Source organism: Channa argus, chromosome 19 (genome assembly GCF_033026475.1).
Source record: "Channa argus isolate prfri chromosome 19, Channa argus male v1.0, whole genome shotgun sequence".
Lineage (NCBI taxonomy): Eukaryota > Metazoa > Chordata > Actinopteri > Anabantiformes > Channidae > Channa > Channa argus.
The window spans coordinates 1,154,130-1,174,286 of record NC_090215.1 but is presented as its reverse complement, the minus strand read 5'-3'; the positions used below and the strand labels follow the sequence as shown (position 1 = coordinate 1,174,286).

General features: G+C 42.7%; 1 protein-coding gene across 1 annotated transcript; it reads left to right on the top strand.

The window, feature by feature from the left end:
* The first annotated feature begins 12,908 nt into the window (after nucleotides 1–12,908).
* Nucleotides 12,909–15,806, top strand: fzd8a (frizzled class receptor 8a). Its single transcript, XM_067486832.1, has one exon. It carries the CDS (start codon nucleotides 13,323–13,325, stop codon nucleotides 15,063–15,065), a length of 1,743 nt encoding a protein of 580 aa, XP_067342933.1. The 5' UTR covers nucleotides 12,909–13,322; the 3' UTR covers nucleotides 15,066–15,806.
* Nucleotides 15,807–20,157: the final 4,351 nt, after the last annotated feature.

Below are 20,157 nucleotides of genomic sequence, written 5' to 3'. Positions count from 1 at the left end.
GCTAATGTACTTAGCGTTAGCAGTAAACAAAATGAGATTACTGGGGAGGGAAGGCAAACTCGGAATTTGATTTACTCAGGCTTAGCGTAAACAGCTTGTCAAACTTCTGCTATGCCTCTATGAAAAGGCTGTCAAATGTGTATTTGACTAACAAGCTCACTAAGTGTTTCTTGCTATTCATATATTTTACAGAGGCAATTGTCACCATAATTGGAAGCGACTGTAAAAAAGAGAGCATGTAGGCAACAGCTCCCCGAAATATTGTTTACTTTTTCACCTTCTTCAAAACGTTGCGGTCGGAGTGATAGTGGATTATTGCAAATTGAGTTAGAAATCAGTCTGTTCACTTATTATTATAATAATAGAGTTTGCTTAACAGATAAACATGTTTAGTGCATAGGTATGTGGAGCAGAGAGAGATCACCTGAACGGTCAGCGATTGAAATGTCTTTTCAACATTAACATAATCCTCGGTATAATCCAGAGGTGTCAGCGCAGACCTCTCCATAACGAAGCAGATAAAGAGCGTGAGACATCACTCCGTATAGGAATAGAGCTCAGCTAAATGAGATAGAACCAGGCTGACTGTTCTTATTATGAGACAAATAAGATTTTCCAAGTTAGACTTTTTCCAAGTTAGAGTTATTTTGGACCCCCTACCCCCATTTTTTTTTTTTTTTTTTTTTTTAAAGCAGTCATTATTTCTATCCACTCACCACAGGGAGAACGTTTTCACCCAAAAAAAGGTGAGCTAATTGCATGTCAATAATTCAATGCTTAATTTTAATGACCAGGAGAGTTCATTTACTCTATGCCGAGGCTGCCTGACGATGTGATTAATTAGGAAGAAAGATGTAGCAAGCAGAAGGGGAGATGGAGAGAGAAGAAAGGCGGAGGACGGATAATGTTATCTTCTATTCTCTTTCCTTCCTCCACCCTTCCCACATGGCAGTGAGGTCTCACAGACTCCTGAGTCAACAGTTTGGGGAATGTATGGGGAACCTAAAAAACAGAATGGGGAGGGGCTGCAAGGGAGAATGTGTCTCTTTGTGCACTTTACATCTCAGGATTTTGGGAGATCAGAAAAGTAGACGTTTGAGCACTTGCTGTGGACCATAACTTATGATCACTACACATCCATAAACAGTCCAGTACGGTTGACAAAGTGTGGGAAGTTTTGCTTCAATGCAGCCAGGAAATCCATTGTTGATCTTGTATAATCCTGAGCAGGATGCGGCCTTCATTTGTGCTATAAGCTGAAAGTATTACAGGCACATTATTTTGAACTGAGCAGTAAAGGTTTAAAAGCGAAAGACCCCCCCCCCCCCCCCCACTCAGGTTTCTCCCCCACCCGAATTGGATGAAGATGAAGGCATCGCAGGCCACTCCTTACAATGGAAGCACTTCCTCCAGGCCTAATGGCCTCTGAGCCACAGCTTTTGTCCCCTGATTAGCCAGCCTATTCAGGGCTCAGCCCCCTAATTGCGTAGCCTGTTTAGCTACCCAGGATTACAGTAAGAATTAATGAGACACAATTACTGCACCCAGGAAATCTCCCATCCCAGCAACCACTTCGGTCTGCAGAGGGACCTCAGTGAATAAAACCTCCTTGAATCTAGAATTCAACCTACTGTCAAAAAAGTGGAACCCTCCCCTGCCAGAGAAAAAAAATACATGTATTTATTCGAAGCTATCTCATAATTAGGCCCTAGAGTGAGTGAGTGAGTGAGTGAGAGAGAGAGGATAGGTGTGGGGGAGCATTCAATAGCAAAAAGGCCCGCAGATAAAAAAAAAAAAGATAAAGGCGGAAGAATGACAATCACAGGACTGAAACCTGCTCAGAGAAATGAGAAGGAGGGAGACAACAAAGACAGACGTGGGAGGAAGAAGCGTCAGATGGTGATTCAAACCTACAGTTCAGCTACAGTTAAGTTTTAATGCATTAATGCCAGTGGTCCTCAGTGTTAGAGAACCTTTGAGGTGGGACAGTGGACTCAGGAGTCCCGTTTAGCCGAGGACAGCCAGATTCTGCAAGAAAAGACAAGACAGAGAACTTTTTACATTTAGGTTTTTTTTTGGCAGACTGGTTTTGATATGTTTCTGACAATGAAGCAGCGCATGAGGTAGTGCAACGTTTTGCTACGTCAGTTTCAGAATTGGTTGGAGGTAACTAGGAGGATAGTAGTAACTTGAGTTTATTGGACTGATAAATGACATTAGCCACAGTATGATTCTTTCCATAACTTTCAAAGTATCACATTAATTGTCACCTTCAAAACACTTACACACAAACTGTGGTTTGATTGGCAGGGTTTGAAAAACTGGAGAGACAAGTCACACATATTTATGTCCCAAAATCATCCACATTCTTCATCTATCAAATCTGCAAGGTAGAAATGTATGGCAAATGGGACAACAGACAATATGTCCAAGGTGTGAAGAGAAATTAAGCATAGATGGAAAGGATGCATACTGTGCACTTTTAGCTGATTGTGATTAAAGTTATACCCAATTCTTAAGTAAAGTGTTTGTGGAAGTGATCGATTTATCGCCAAGACTTCAGTGAGTCTCTCTAAAATGTTTAGCAGTCAACCTGTTAGCTTAGCTTAGCATTTGCAAATAAGGAATCAGTTAGCCTGGTCCTGTCTAGACGCAAGCTAAATTAACTAGCAGCATCTCTAAAGTTGAAACAATCATCATGTCCTATTTATGCAAAATCCAAAGTGTAAATGGACAGTTCATAGGTCATAGATTATAGATCATAGGTCTTTCGTCATGAGCAATAGCAGAAATTTTCCTTTGCCTTTTAGCGTGTAAAGACACCAGAAATTCCAGAAGAAAACACATAAATATGGGGGTGGGGGGTGGGGGGGGGGGTCATGCAAACTTAAGTTGGAACCCAATAGATTTTTGTTGTGACACAGCAACAAACAAGGTTCTGCTTTCTATGCCGCAACTATTCCGTCCTTGAACAAGAGTGGACCAGTTAGGCAGATGAGATAAGGCTGAAAGGTTGACATTTTCCTGCTGCAATGAACGCGGACGTCCCAGTCACTCAACATTCCGCCTGCAGCACTTTGCTAAAGAGGTACTAATCAAACACAAAGTATATTGATTCCTCGCACAAAGTCGGGTGGTCCACGAATGAAGTTTGGAGTGAGTGAGCATGGGCAGAGCTTTCAAGTCCTCTTATGTGGTTTGTAAGTTCTGAATTTGTGCAAGATTAGCCTCCATAAAGAGGATTACTACTTTTGTATGAATTTTCAACACGGGCATAGTCATTTCAGGAATGTTCAGTCAGGCTTTTAGAGCATTGTTTACTCACCTGTCAGTCAGTTTTGCCTTTCTTGTCACAGACTGAAGAAAACTACATATCCACATACACTTCACACTCCCTGAGAACTTGCTGCAGCTGAGTCTGGTGGCATTGACTGTGTAAGTGCTCGTACATTGGCCTCAGTGTTATCGTTGGTGGGAGCCTGTCTGTCTCAGTCCAGCTCAGAGCGGTTTACCTGAATGGCCTTTGTTTCCCGCTGACCCCCCTTAGAGGAGGTCACAGCCTGAAGCCATTCCACCCTGGATCTAGCCCTCCTCAGGTTTCCCTCCTCTTAAAAAAACAGAAAAAGAGGAGAAGGAGGAAAGGAAAGAGTGACAGAGAGATGTAAAAAAGGAGGTCAGGGGCTCAGGTGAGCTTAGCGTGTAGCCTGTCAATCAGACATCATACAGCATAGCTCAGGGGAGGCTTTCCCTTCCACTTCATTGCCCCTTCTCCTCAACCTCTGCTCCTCCATTCACCTTTATGTTTTTCCCTGCACATTAAAACATACTCAGATCATCCACACTTTCACATTTTTCACAGTATTCAATGCACAGATATTTTACAGCGAGAATCTCTAACAGATTCCATGCTGCACTTGTACCCAGGTGGACCATGTGGCTTATCTTGGCTATCTTGACTTATGGTAATGGTAGTATTACAAAAATCTACAACAAATTACTTGGAAAGGAGCCTTTTCAATTGTTTTACTACCAATTTATTACAAATTCCCCATTTTTGATCCAGCTACAATGACACATATTAACACAAGCCAACAGTAAGGCAACCCCATAATACAAATGTAGTTACAACCTTCATGTTTATTCTTCTGATTGCACAATTAGCATATCAGTCCACATTTGTTTGGAGATGCTAATCTTAATGGTGTTGTTTGCTGATAGAGACATCAGCAGTCTATATAAAGATTATATCACCGGCTGGAGAGTCTAAGTACTTTTAAGCCATTTCTTTTTTTTTTTACCTGTCTGATGCAATCAGTGGAAAATAAAAAAACAAAGTAGCCTCAGAGGAGCTCCGTCCAGCCCACTAAGCTCATTTCAGCAACACAATCATTCTGATTGATCCAATTACTCTTCGGTGGAGTGAAGACACTCAAAATGTTAGTAGGTGCAAGACAGCGTCAACAATAAGCTTTTATCTCTGGGTGTTGTTGCTTATTGCACAGTTAGATCTGGAGTGAATGAAAAGAACCGACATAATTATTGTGTGAGTGCATTTCCTCTGAGGAAACACAATCCACATGTCAGTGAGCTTAGTTACAGATGTATACTTTACATCAAATGCTGCTGTAGAGCCTTAAAGACCAAACTCTGATTCTGCAACTACAGTGCTGGTTCCTAGCTTGGTTCAAGACTTCTGAAGTGCCATCCACATCCCTTGTTAGTAATCGCATCACTGGTTGGAGGAAACACCAAAAGAACAACATCGAAAGTATGAGTCACCAACTTTTTGAAAGTACTCTGAGCTTAAGACACAGTCACGATAGTCGGAAAACAGACTTCAAGATGGGTCATGTCTGGGTGCAAGTGGCAGGAGAGCTGACACGTAGATTACTTCAAATTGGAGCGTATCAGTTGCCTGACATGCACATAATGCCAAATGTTAAATGCTCTACCTTTATGTAGTGCTTTTCTACCTGTTGCTAGTCAAAGAGCTTTACACTGCTTCGCATTCACCCATTCACACTCACAATCACACACGCACATCTATGGGGGAACTGCTATGCAACTGGCCAACAATCATTGGGAGCAACTAAGTTGGGGTTTAGTTCCTTGCTCAAGGAAATTTTGACAGGTGACCAACCAACAACTGCGGGATTGGTGGACAACCGCTCTACTTCTTGTGCCACAGTGGCCTTTGGTTTAAAAACAGGGTAATATTCAGTGTACATGTGACATCACAGTGTAAGGCTGTACTTGACCTAGTGTCTGTGAGACTGTATGAGCGTAACACGTGGGTAGCAATGTTTATTACTAATTCTTATTAATTATTTAACCAGAAAGGACATGTCAGTGTTGATATCAGGGAGTGGGTAAAGCTTGTTGAGACTTGGAAGAGTTCTGCTCCAGGGAGAGAGGGGGTGGCAGTACACATGCAACTGATAAGGTCACCAGGTTCCTACTTTCTGGCCTTGGGGAGCCTCAGTCTTCACTCGTACATACACACCACCTACCCAAGAGTCTCCATATGCCTCCAGCTTGTTGCAGATGTTTTGTCAGCGAGAGTAGACCTTATCTGTTCCCCAAATCAACTTTGTCAGACAGTGGTCTACGAAAATAATAATGCTTGTGTTTGCATAAATAATCGTGTCTTAATCATGACGGACTACTAATGAGCCGTGTAGGATGCCCAGGGTGCTTCGCTAGGGACGTCACTCTGCTTCTGATAACAGTGAAGAGCGATCAAGGATTTGATTGTCGCCCGCCAAGAACGAGGCACAAACTCCACAAGGTCATTTTTGTTTAACACATCTGCTCCCTTACTGCTTCTCGGTTGCTCACTCTATGGATGTAGTTTCTCACTTCTCTACCTCCTAATTTTCTGCTTCGCACTCTCTTTCCCCTTTCTATCCGGTGATCATCCTTGCCCTCACCATCTGTTTCACAGCATCCCACATGCACGAACAGAAAGAGGCAGGGAGGAAGATGATGCTATGGAGAGGATGAATTAGGGGGGGGGACTTCAAGAATATACTGTATATGCTTCTACAGTATATTCTCTAGTCATGTTTTAGGACAGTTATAACAGAAAGATTTAATACAACTATCTTCCACTATCTTTAGTACAAAGGTAAGTAACTCCTGACTATTAGACTATTAGGGACACTTTAATCCTGGACGAATTAAAGTAATGTTTGGGAAAATATAACAGATCCTTAAGTGGAGCTGTAGAAGAAAATCCACAAAAATTGATGGTATTGTCTTAGTTACATTTAAGGGACTTTAACATTTCATAGTTTTTTCCTGCTTTAAAAGACTCAAAGAGGTTGAGAAATGAACTGTCACTGTCATACTGTAGCCTATGTGTCCATTAATTACGAATGAGTCTGTCTAAGGTTCCGCTGGTTTTAATGAGCACACGTTATATCTTCTTTTGTTGATCTATACAAGTGAAAAAATAGTAAAAGAGTAAAAAAGGACTTAAATAAATCTGCCAGGTTTCCTGTGTACCCTTAGTTCTAATTTGCAATCAATTAACCACTTCTTGGCAGTACACTCAAAACATATTAAAAAGTTTGTCCCACTCTTGAAAGCAAGAAAGAAGATATTTTCCAATATGTCAAATTACTTCACTCTTTTGAAGCAGGAAACACATAACTACACCTTCACACTGTTGCACTTCATCAACTCCAGCAAATCCAACTATTTCCTGATTTTTTAAAAGTAAAACCCGAAATTATCCTATTTGCACATTGCATGGAAGATCTAGTTGCACACCGAGCTGCAGGCTAACCAGACCAGGCTCATGATGATCTGCACACGGCTCCTGGTCACTGTACATTTAGCATGTGGCAAATGAAGGATTGTTAATCTGTGAGGTTGTTAAACAGAACTCATCCAAAAATTTGTTACCTACACACATTTGTTTTTCTTTAACCATTATTAACTTTAACATGCATTTCATTTTTTTTTTGACATACACAATTTAAACTTTTACATCCTGTTATCAACCCGCTGTCTTTACTGCTATTGCTGTTAGAGGTTGCATTGGTTACTTTAGCCAATCCTCATACTCCCTTTACCTGAGTGGTTAAAAGGTACTTTACACCCTGGACAGTTCACCTGTCTATCACAGAGACAGACAACCATTCACAACTACGGGTTTAGAGTCACCAAACAATCAAACTACGTCTTTAAAAGGAAACCAAAATGCCGTCATATGAAAAGTAGTCACACTGAACATTTTCACACCAGATTAAAAGAAAATGCCTTAACAAAAATGTCAGATGCTTAAAAAACCTACAAAACTGTTCAAATGTTTCTAACACTATAATTTAAAATTAGTTGTTGAGCTGATAAGTGTTGAGGAGAAGTAAAAGAAGCACAGGTAGTGATGGAATAACAGGTAAAGACTGCATGAATGGTAATACGTTTGATTCTCTGCAGACTCTCTTTCTTTTCCCTTTCTGAAGAAATGAATGCAGACACCTCGTGACCCCCGTGACCTCTCTGCAGTGTGGTCAGACTCAGCCCTGAAGCAACCAGGCCAGCAGGTCCAGCGTACCTCACCACACCGTGTGCACCAACAGCGACAGGCAGCAGCTCATGAACATAAAAACACCCATTTTAGGGTTCAAAGACTGGTTCCACCACATGAGTTGAAACCAGATGGTGAGTCTACCTGCTGAAGTCCCATCCATGTGTCGTTCCAGGCCTCATCTCCACTTACACACAGGAGTTAAAAACGAATCAGCTTCTGCTATTATATAGGCTGAGTGTGTGTGTGTTTCCTGAGCAGGAAAGAGCTCACTTACCTTTCTGAATAAGAGAACAAGTTGCATGCTGTTCTACAAGAGCGAAGATACATCTGACAGGAGTGTCAAGTATCAGGCATCGTAGATAGCAAAAGCAGACCTCTACTGGCTGGCCAGATTTTCATGGCATCAGATGGCTCCAAACAATTACACAATAACACACATACACTCACTTGGCTCAGGGACAGCAAGCAACATCAGTCAGTTCTTTGGCTGCAAGAGAAAAGTGCAGATTCTCCTCCTGAAGGAAATGGTATGGCATGTCCACGTCCATGATGTGAATTTCATCATAGCTCCGCTTAAAGTCTGGCCAGACTCTCGGTGAACAACCACGTGCAGGGCAAAGCTCTGTGTGTGAATAGATACGTCCGAGAAAGTAGCTGTTGATTTCATATATCTGAGTTATGTAACATTTGTTCTCACTTCCTTGATGGTGTTTACATGTAGCACTCACACATACTGTTTTATCCCTTTTACTTTTTCACTGTGTTCAGACAAACACAACATGCAAAGGAGCACTCCTTCCTGTTGATGTTTTGCACTGAGCATGTGTGGAATATGTCTGCGTCACTATTCCCAATCACACCCTGTCTGCGTCCATCTCCAGACAGGAGTATGCACAGAATAGGACTGCACCCTTAATTATCTGTTGGAGTACAAAGTGGATGTAAGGCACCTCACAGATCTTTGTGTTGTAATAGATTTAGAAGCTCTTGCTCTTTAGAAGCATATATTGTGCTTCGCTAGTGTTGTGAAAAGAATTGTGACTAAGTGGTTCAACAAATTACCTCCAGTTTGTACACATCCTCCTCATTCTGAGATACATCTATTGTTGTTTTGAGTACACTTTCTAAAACCGGTTAGTATCATATTTATTAGCATGTAGATCAACTACAAAGTAATGTTTGAGATTTTTTTTATTAGGAAAAACACAACCTTTAGATATGGAGAGCGAGTTGGCTCAGCATAGTGGATAGGGAGGATGGTGGGTGTATGAAACGCAGGACTCTCTATGGAACACAGGAGTTTGACTCCAGAGTCCTGTGTGTTGGTAGGTGTAGACAAGAAAAGCCCCTTTTTTTTAAGGGCTGAGATACTTGCTGTTTACCTCTGTGTAACGTGTAGTAGAACAGCAGTGTTTCGGGTGTCATTATTCACATCCTTCCTTGTGTACTTTGTCTATGTCTGGAGGATTGAAAGGTTAGACACAAGGGGGCAAACTCAGGCCTAATTATCCCTGAACAACAGCAGCATTTCTTCCTCGTGAACTACTTCTTTTTAACAACATAAACAGAAGCCACGTGACACTAGAGGACATTCATTTTGCGATCAGGGCAGAAAAAACAGCAACAACCTAAATGGCAGGTATGTAGATGTGGGTGTCATGGTAATGACTACGTTGTGTTTCGCTTTTAGCTTCCTTGACCGCTGTTGTTGTAGTTTTTCCCAGATTAGTAAAAGTGCTCAAAGAGACGTCTATGTCATTGTGATTATCATTATCAAGTGGAAACTAATGCAAAATGTGGCCCAAAAAGCATTTATTTATGCACAATATGAATTTTGTTGGAAAAATCACACTAATTTTCTGTATAGTATGAGTACATATTATAGGGTATAGTTACCACTCAGATACTTTACTTGGCCATGATATTACCTGTGGAAATCCAGTATCTCCCTGTAAATCACTCCATTTAGAGCTAAATGTTTTTGGACATCTTATCAAGTCAATAATAATGTTCATGTATTTTCTTACCCATATAAGGTTAAAATATACAATAAATGCAAAATGTTCCTGCTACATCATGGTAACAAAGGGGTAACAAAGGTCAATTTCTTAGCAGCTCCCTGTTGTTACCATGTGAAATTAACCAGTGTTACTTTGAATTTAATTCTCAATTTTGTACATGTCTCACTCTCTGCAAACACACACACATACACACACAGTCCTCCCACGTCACTCACACGAGACAGTGGCTGTAAGGCAGGATTTACAGGAGCCTCCTGTCTTCCCAGCAGTAGGCTTATTGGAGGGGCTGGTTGTGTTTGTTAAGGTAATAGGTCCTAGGTGAGCTAATTCACAGGGTACATGCTCCACACTGTGTCACCTCAGGAGTACCTCCATAGAAAGAGGGCTTGGTGGGGGCTGGGGCCAGAGGGGCGGGGAGGTTTCCAGCTCTTCAGCTCTCACCAAAATCCCCTCAGCTTTGCCCTGTCTTCTCCAGCTCCACCTGAAAGTGATTACCAGGCCAGCCATGAGCAAACAAGCCCCATATGGAGTGTCTATAGTGGTGCTGAGGCTGGAGCCTAGGGAGCCCTCCTCTCCTCTTTGGAGAGAAGAGGCCTGAGCAAACACAACTAATGAAGTCTTAACAAGCAGCCCCGGGTTAGCGCGAGCCCGCTAAATGCCACCGAGGCTCTTGGAATTGTGTCCAGCAGATTGGCTAAATCTCCTCCAAGCTTTCCTTTACAAGATAAAGTTGCATTAGCATGTCTCTGGCTCGCCATCTCAGAGTAAGTCCAGGATCTGGGGAGCAGTCACACTTGATGGGCTTCCTTTCTTCAGTGGGAGCACTTGATCCTGACATGCAGAATGGGACTTTAAATTGCACACATTAACTTCAGATCTTAATGTGACTGTGGATTTTATTGAGTGGTTCCTTTAAGACTTTGGTCTGGGGGTGATATCTTCTCGCAGCGTGCAGCTCTGCGTTGCAAACAGCCGATGAGTGGACTTCCTTGGGGCAAACACTATCTCTGTACACATCAGGCATCCTGCCCTCTCTTGCCCTTGACTATCACTCCCTTAGACTGTGACCAGCACCTTGTCCTAACTCCCTTTTTATAATGTGTTTTTTTTTTCACACAACTCACCAGGATGTATTGTTGAGAAAATATCACACCATCCATCTCGTGCACAAACATACACTCCCACACTTTCACAGCTATGACCAGCTGAACTTTGGTTTCCTAACACAAAGCAAACAGCCATTTACAAAACTTCTTCCTTGTTATTGCTCATCAGTGACTCATTAATCAATCTGTGCTCCACTCATGCCCAGCTTCCTCCAGGTTATTATATTTATTCACTGGGTTGAGGCTGTGATAAAGAAAGCTGCCTCACACATGTTAAAAAAAATTGACTCCATTCCACATACCACTAAATGTAAACTCCAACACCAACCTTGTTCCTGTACACAATGTTACAGTGTGATGGGAAACTGAGAGGGAGATTTTTTTAACACGCTGCTTGTGTTGGACCACACATTGTCCTCCCAGTATTCAAAACCATTGAGAAACTGTGTGTGTGTGTGTGTGTGTGCGTGTATGCAGCAAAGGACAAAATGTCTATTCAAAAACAAATCCCTCCTGTTGGTGAAATGAATATTAGGTTTCACAGCCACAGATGTGCTGATCACACACCTACCCTTTCTTGCCTTGTTTTTTTAAATATCAGAAACTGTATTAATTGGAATCTTTAAACAACAAATCTTTAGTTTGCAATGTGTAAAAACACTTAATGAGGATTATTTGTTCATTATATCAGTATGAAGTAAACTAACTTCATCCTGTGATGTAAAACGATGAGCAATATTATTCGGATTTTACCTTGTGCTGCAAAATGCTTATGATTCTGCTAATGAATTTGTGTAAAATACTTATAGTAATATATAGCAATAAATAGTTATATAAGACAAGGAAAACACATGTTGACAACCATAAGCATGAGCAGACCTGGAAAAGATCACTAAACCTGAGATATTGCTAATATGTCTAAATATTCCTCCATAGCAAGTCAAAGTTGTGTGTGAGAAATATTTGTGAGTAAAAAAGGCAAATATTACAATAATGTACTCATTATGCAGCAGAAAGGCACGTGTTTGTATTCTTATGTCCACTTATTGATCGATTTTCATTACATTTAGTCATTTAGCAGACGCTTTTATCCAAAGGGTTAGTGTCAGCCTTTATACTTTTATAACGCAGTGTAGATCATTATGTTAATCTGTAAAATAATTAAAGCTGTTGGCAAAAGTATAATATTAGGCTCAGAAATGTATTGGAGTAGAATTATAATGAGGAAATTGTGTCGCATAACTACAATTCTGAAAGTGTCTTGTTTGTTTATTTTGTTTTTGCAACCACCAATTATGATAATTAAGTAAAACACCAAGTCCATAAAGTTTTATGCTGAGCGCACATGTTCAATTCATGCAGCTGAAGTCTTGTTGCAGACCTGAGATAAAATGCATTAATATGCGCTATGGGGAACGTCTTTATCCACTAGTTATAAGAATAATAGATCGGCGATAACAAAAATGCCACAATTAGCACAATGAGCTTTACTGTCGAATCAGCCCAGAGCTCCGCAGACAAACTGTGTGAGGATGGTAACACTGATATTAGTGTGCTGGTCTTTGCCTCGCACAATTACGCCTCCCACAGAGCTTTATGCAAGCGTTAAACGAAACATTAGCACCTCATTTAAAAAATAAAACCGTTCTTCACAAGGACAGACTGCTCCCTGGGTTGTCCTATCATGCGCAAATTAGCCGATTTACCAAACTGGTCTCACGCACACAGAAACAATCATCTGGAATAGACGCATCCTCTGGCTGGTTGTGTGTGTGTGTGTGTGTGTGTGTGTGTGTGTGTGTGCGTGTTACAAGGAAACACAACACTGCAAGCAAAATGTTTAGTCACCTGAAAAAGTTTATAGATATTGGAGCGACATTCTGTCTCCCAGTGCGTCAGTTAATCAGTTAAAATACGTTTAAATGATTTTTGAGAATTTGAGCGTTGACGTATATTTTATAAATCAATAGTGGCTCTGAGCTTTGTATGTATTTAAAGGCCTAAAGCATAAGATCAATATTTGAATGAAATGCCATTTGATAAAGAAAGCGTGTCTACGTATCATCACATCACCCTGTGCCACAAACCCCGTCTGAAAGAGAACGATCATGATCTATCTGGCAAAACATTTGAGGTAGAAAACAAAATGATTGACACGTGGGAAGCCCCGCCCCCGCCGCTCTGTGATTGGAGCAGCGGCTCTGAGGGTGTAGTCAGACAGGCTGTGCTATATATATTGGCACCGCTTCGTGTTTCGAGCTGATGATTTGTATGGGGACCAAGACTAAGGTGGGACGAGTCGATGTGTTTTGCAGAACGACGGGAAGGGCCTGCGTTTGTCCGTTGGTAGCGATCGGGACAGCGGCACTTTGTTTTGTTTCATACACAGACTGGATACTGGGAGCAGCTTCTAGAAGGAGGTGGATTCTCCTCTCAGCCATCTTGCCTGCTGCTCGCCGCCCTGAAGGCGTCTTTCTCCTCTCCTCCTGCACATCCCAAAGTAAACACGGCTTGCACATTGCTTGCAACTCTGTGCAAGATCCTGCGAGAAGCGAGATGGGCTCGCTGTGCACCATCTAACGAGCCAAAACAGACGGCTGACAGGATCGGTTGCTGTGTGTATCAGAGAAAAAGAGGGGGGCGCGAAACGCCGCGGAGATGGACCTGCTTGGGATTTACTTGTTCCTCTCTCTCGCTCTCCTGCCCCGATCCAGCGGCACCACGGCCAAGGAGATCACCTGCCAAGAGATAGCCGTGCCCCTGTGTAAGGGGATCGGCTATAACTACACCTACATGCCCAACCAGTTTAACCACGATACACAGGACGAGGCGGGACTGGAGGTGCACCAGTTCTGGCCTCTAGTCGAGATCCAGTGTTCACCGGACCTGAAGTTCTTTCTGTGTAGCATGTACACGCCGATCTGCCTGGAAGACTACAAAAAACCTCTTCCGCCGTGCCGAAGCGTGTGTGAGAGAGCGCGGGCGGGTTGTGCGCCTCTCATGAGGCAGTACGGCTTTCCGTGGCCGGACAGGATGAAGTGTGACTTGCTGCCGGTGCAAGGCAACCCCGACACTCTGTGCATGGACTATAACAGGACAGACTCCACCACCGTCTCCCCTGCTCTCTCGAAGCCCACCAACCACCCCGGTAAGGGTTACAATCCACCTAAAAAGCCTGGCAGACCCGGCACGCCTGGGAAGTACAAGCCGCCTGCTGCTCCCTGTGAGCCCGGGTGCAAGTGTCTGGAGCCCATGGTGCCAGTAAACACGGGTCGTCACCCGCTTTACAACCGTGTCAAAACGGGACAGATTACAAACTGCGCCATGCCGTGCCACAACCCCTACTTTACGCACGACGAGAGAGCGTTCACCGCGTTTTGGATCGGACTTTGGTCTGTGTTGTGCTTCGTGTCAACTTTTGCTACTGTCGCCACTTTCCTCATCGACATGGAGCGCTTCAAGTATCCAGAGAGACCCATCATCTTCCTCTCGGCGTGCTACATGTTCGTTTCGGTGGGCTACATTGTCAGGCTCATCGCTGGGCATGAGAAGGTGGCGTGCAACAGGGAGTTTGACCTGGAACACATCCACTATGAGACCACCGGTCCCGCGTTGTGCACTGTGGTGTTCCTGCTCATTTACTTTTTCGGCATGGCCAGCTCCATCTGGTGGGTTATCCTGTCCTTAACCTGGTTCCTCGCAGCCGGGATGAAGTGGGGAAACGAGGCCATCGCCAGTTACTCCCAGTACTTCCACCTGGCCGCCTGGCTCATCCCCAGCATGAAGTCCATCGCAGTCCTGGCGCTGAGCTCCGTGGATGGGGACTCTGTTGCTGGCATCTGCTACGTGGGGAACCAAAACCTGGACAACTTGCGCGGATTCGTTCTGGCTCCTCTGGTGATTTATTTATTCATTGGCACTATGTTCCTCCTGGCCGGATTTGTATCCCTGTTCAGGATCCGCAGCGTAATCAAACAAGGTGGCACCAAAACTGACAAACTAGAGAAGCTGATGATTCGAATAGGCATCTTCACGGTGCTCTACACTGTGCCAGCAACTATTATAGTCGCCTGTTACTTTTATGAGCAGCACAACAGGCAGAGCTGGGAGATCACACACAACTGCTCCAACTGTTTATTAGAGCAGGACCGCAGGAGTCCGGACTATGCAGTTTTTATGTTAAAGTACTTCATGTGCCTTCTGGTGGGCATCACATCCGGAGTGTGGATCTGGTCTGGTAAAACTCTGGACTCATGGAGGACTTTCTGCACCAGGTGCTGCTGGGGCAGTAAAGGCACCAGCGGCTCCATGTACAGCGACGTGAGCACCGGACTGACGTGGAGGTCAGGCACGGCCAGCTCCGTGTCCTGCCCCAAGCAGATGCCATTGTCCCAAGTTTGAATGGGAAAACAAAAGCAGCTTACGAAGGCTGCTAATTGTTTTGGGGGATAACCCATCAGTCCCTGTCTTAAGCAATTTGCATAGTAATGAACTGCTGCTGAGGTGCGCCCCCCCCCCACCCCCATCCATCCATACACACCTCTGTGGGGAGAGCGGGTTGAACAATGTATGTGGCATTCACACAGGTTAATTCCTCTCTCTTTATATGTATTAGAGGTGCAGACACAAACCGGGCATTACCTGCAGTAGGCAGAGGGCTGTGTTCCTAAGTTTAGCTCCATACAAAAAGCGTCTGGGGATCTTGTTACCATTTTATCAACATAGTGCCAGATAACGTCATAATTTAATCACATCAAAGATAGTTTCAAATAAGCCTTAATTGCGCCCAACTATTTTACGGGTCCCTCATTTTTGTAATTTCAAATGTATTTATATAAAACCTGTGTAAAAATATGTACATTTGTGTATAAAAGAAAAGTTTATAAGCTATTGTAAATGTGTACAAAGTGTAGATGTCTCTTTTTGTGACAAAGCAAATATGAACTCTATTTTGACAATAAAACATTGGATACATAAGTGATCTGAGTAACTCTGCTGTGTTTTCATGCGTAGGGAGGCTTGTGTTTCCTCAGCTTGTGCAGGCATATTTTGTGGTTCCTTGTGGTCACTGTGTTGAGGATGGCAGCAAGAACAGCTTTTGAGAGTCCTGGCTAAAAAGGAAGCCCTTTATAACCATCAGAGACTGGTAATTAGAGGCAGGGGTTGAGTTGGAGCATCTCCATAATTGTTAAAGTCCTCTTCACATGCCTGTCGAAGCCCGCTTTCTTAATTTAGTAAAAGAGGGAGTTGGTGAATGGGAGAATAAATGCAGGGAACGGACTCTTTTCATCTGCAGAAACTTTGATCTTTCTTTTTTAGCAGTCTGGAATAAAGGTGGTGTGTATTAGGAGTGTCTGTCTGATGTGCCAAGGTTCCCCCTAAACGTCCCCATTTGGAAGCTTTGATGGACGTACTACAATTGAAAGAGCATTTTGGACCCCCCCCCCTCCCGCTTCTTTTTTTTTTTTTTTTTTTTTCGAGTGGGGGGGGGGAGTTTGTCAGAGCTGAAACCTGCCAGAGCCCCTGCGTCTTGTGTTTGGTTTTTTCGCAGAGCCTGAATTGAAACATCTTCTCCCTCAGCTCAAGCTGTGTCAGTGAGTGCAGGGGCCTTGACATGAATGATATTGAAATGGCAATGAAAGCCCCACAGGTGGTCTGTTCACATGATCTCACATCTTAGGGCCTCCTAATCAAGGAAGTTTTGCTACAAATGTATCTGCTTTGGTCCCAATTAACCCAATGCGCTGGTATAAGATGACACATTGTAACCCAGTGTAGAAATGCCTACCGGGTTGCTGGTGACAGTGGCCTTTGTAGTGACTGCTTTGTTGCTGCTTTATTTCTTTACACTAAAACCCAAAAGCTTCTTTTCAGCATAGCACAGACATGCATCTGTTGGGAGTGTAAATCAATGCTGTCAGCGATAGCAAACACAACTTAGGATCAAACCAACAGGCCCTTTGGCATTTTGAGTTTATGGTGTTCAGCGGTTGGCGCAGGGGTCGTGTTTGTGCAAAACGACTTAAGGTCCTTATTGGAAATCTCAATAACGTTTAGTTGCATGTTTGAGACAAGTTTAGAACTTTTCAACAACTCATTGTTCTGGACTTGATGAAAAATCTTTTAGTGGTGTCATGTCATGTGATTTTCACTCACACAGTCTGGCAGCTTGCTTCTGTTGTGTTGTTTGTCCCAAAAATCACAGTGGTGACGTTAAAGTACAGCTCCATCTAGTGGCAGCCTGAAAGTAACACCGCACACCTCCACATAACGTCAGCCAGGAGGGATGAGACTCTCAGGTCAAACAGTGGCTCAGAGTTCTAAATCTTAGAAACCACCTTGGTGCTGTAATATAGTACCGAGACCATATACGACCATGCAAATGCAATTTTTAAAGCTCCACAGAAATGTGTCATGTGTTATGGTCAGAATCAGTCAGCACTTCAACTTTAACAAAAGTTACTTTGAGCTTTTTTTACAGAAATCATCATAGTCCTGCTTTTTGCTTAATTTTTTTCTGACACAGTCAAAGCTTAAATCCATTCTGGATGCCATTTCCGTGACGTTTTAAAATATGCATTCATTGACGAGTCGGCCCCTGTGCTCAAATACCTGGCTCTGAAAACCAACTGTCCGGCACTTAAAGCAGCATGTCTGGGCTCAGCTCTGATACTAAAACATTATAATTAACAATGTGTTTCCTTCAATAACCCATAGGGCTTTTATAGGTGGAAGTATGAGGGTTCAACAACAGATCGAGAAGGATGAGCAATAACTCATTTTCCAGCTTATTGTTATTACTTATTGTTTTATGGTCATATTACTTGTTCGTAAATATCCGCTGGAATTCTTTGGAAAAACACAAACAATTCTAGCTGAAGCTGAGACACTTAAACAATACTGGTAAGAGACAAATCCTTGAAACCACACAGATCTGAGCTCTGATCTCTTCATGCGGCGTCTCTCTGATTGAATTGTCTTCTTCCCTGATCACACTTTGTATCCAGGTGTTAAAGCCTCACTCGTGGAGCCAGGAGCAGCACTCCCACACTGCTGCCTCTAAAATATTAATGCCAGTGTTTGATGAGCGGCAGACACCGAGGATGGAGGAGGGGTGATAGACAGGACATGCTTCTTCATACTATTGATCCCTTAGATTCACTGAGGTACATTTTTTTTAAAATCTCTTCATGTGTGACAGGAGATCAGCTCCTGATTAGATTCATTGGTTTTACGTTAACGACTTTGTCTCACACTTTTTTAATTTGAAGCACAGGAAATTGACATGATTTAAAAGTCATCTACATCACAATGACATGTGCTTCATTTAATCAATAAATTGATATTGAAATCTCAGTCAGCTTGTATCATTTTGCTTGCGTTTGTAGGTTACGAACATCTGTCAGTGGAAGATGAACAATTGCAGTAAAACTCCAGATTTTCCACTGGTGTATTCTTCTATACATAAAGCCTGACAGTGACCTCGGGTCTCTGGGATTCATTTAGATTAATGTTGAAGTCTCTGACCTCCGGCTCAAACACATTATTCCCAGCCGGCCATTTGAGGCACCAGATGTTGGAAAACTAAGCAGCTCAGCATTTCAGAGTTCTGTCAGTATGCGTGGTTATAGTTTCTAGGGGACGTAGATGTCACTGATGCTGTTGCAATTTGTTTTGCACATTTAAAAGATGAGCATAGGAAAATGGTCGATTCCTGACTTTTTCTTCTTCTCCTTGTCTGTGGCGGTTACAAAATCTTTTGTGTCTTTTTGTCAAGTTGAAATAAAAAAAAAAAAGAAAGTTAGAAAATGAATGTATTTTCCACCGTAAACACTAGACTTCAGCGCTACAACTGAGCCTAACAAAAAGGCCAGCTCCCCATTGGCACATTAACAAAGCCTCAGTGGTTTAGTAATCCTTACAGTGCATCCCTGCTGCCTCCACCAATCCAGGGACTGCCCCACCTCCACACACACACAGCAGCAGTACACTGTGTTCCCTCAGTCATTCACCGACTGACTGACGTGTACACAAAAAGTAAACTTCTTTCATCTGAAGCGCCAAGTCTTTTCCCAGATTCATTCTGGACGGTTAATCTGAGCAGGCCCACGGTCCAACAAAACGACTCTGTACACAGCACCGAAGGATCTGAAGGTGTGTGGTGGAACAGAGCAATCACAGACCAAAGTCTGCATAGTGTGATATGGAGACAAAAAGGTCGATAGGCTGATAGTCTTGAAAGAACACAGTGTTTTTACATGTAGCTTATGGGAAAACGGGACTTTAATACAGTGTTTTAGGATATTTTTTTGTTTCATTACACCTTCGCTCACCTCAACCACAGGCCAAGTTCAGCGCAGCTTTAAACAGAAATCCACCTGCATTCTGTCATTTTCAGAATGATTCAATTTATTGTTGTAAATTCAACTTTGACACAGTTATCCAAGTGTGTTTTTCTTCCTGAGGTCTAACCGTCTGAAATGAATGACAATGAACCCCAAGGAAATCATTTGGAATTACTGACATTTATGTTTATGTTTTTAGTTTCCTAAATTATGGTCACATGCTTATCTAGGTTACATTAATAACAAAACTACTGTATTATTTCCCAAACTGAATACATCAGGCAGACATCCACAGAGTGGGAAAAGTGTGTGAACCCCTTGACCTTTGTTAAAACAAAAAAGAGACCTCACAAGACTTAGTACTAACAAAGAGTTGTTGACATGCATAAACTGCAAAGGTCAGCAAAGTAATCTCTGAAAGTTTAGACTTGGACAAATAAAGTGTCTATAAAAGCAGATGAGTTAGGAGACTGTGGCTGCTCTCATTCATCAAAGGCAGCAATGCAGAATGTTCAATAGGCCTGCGGTTTCCCATCGTCACGGGGAAATTAATTCCTGAGTTTATCAAACTATTCTACAGAAAAATGTTCACCAGTGGCTGATGCGGCAAGACAAGTGTTTGTACTATAGAATGGCTTCAAACAAAGAGCCCAAACCATATAGCTTGAGCTTAAAACTACTGCTCACACTAGATATCATTAGAAATGGAGTTTGTCTGACCTGAAGCAGACCTGAAGTTTCTCCTGAAAGTTGTGCAGGTCTTACAGCAGAGGATCAGGCCCATGGGTCTGTTTGATTAAAAAAACGAATGATGGGATCGTTTCGGTTGTTTGTCTTCAGTGTGACAGTACATGAAAAATCACATCACATGACCAATTCATCCAAAAAGTCTTAAATAAAGGGAACTTTTTTAATGCCATACCCATTCTGATCCACCTGGGGGAGCCATTGTCTGGATGTTTCTTTCCGCAGTTGTAGATGGACAACATTACACTGGCTAGATTATTGTTCGTACAATAAAGCAAATGCCAAAGTAGACGTTTGTTCAAATTTCCACAAATGATCAGACTAAACTAATCATGCATTGGGTGATTGTGGCGCAGGAAGGTAGAGAGGCATCCAACAATCCCGCAGTTGTTGGTTCGATG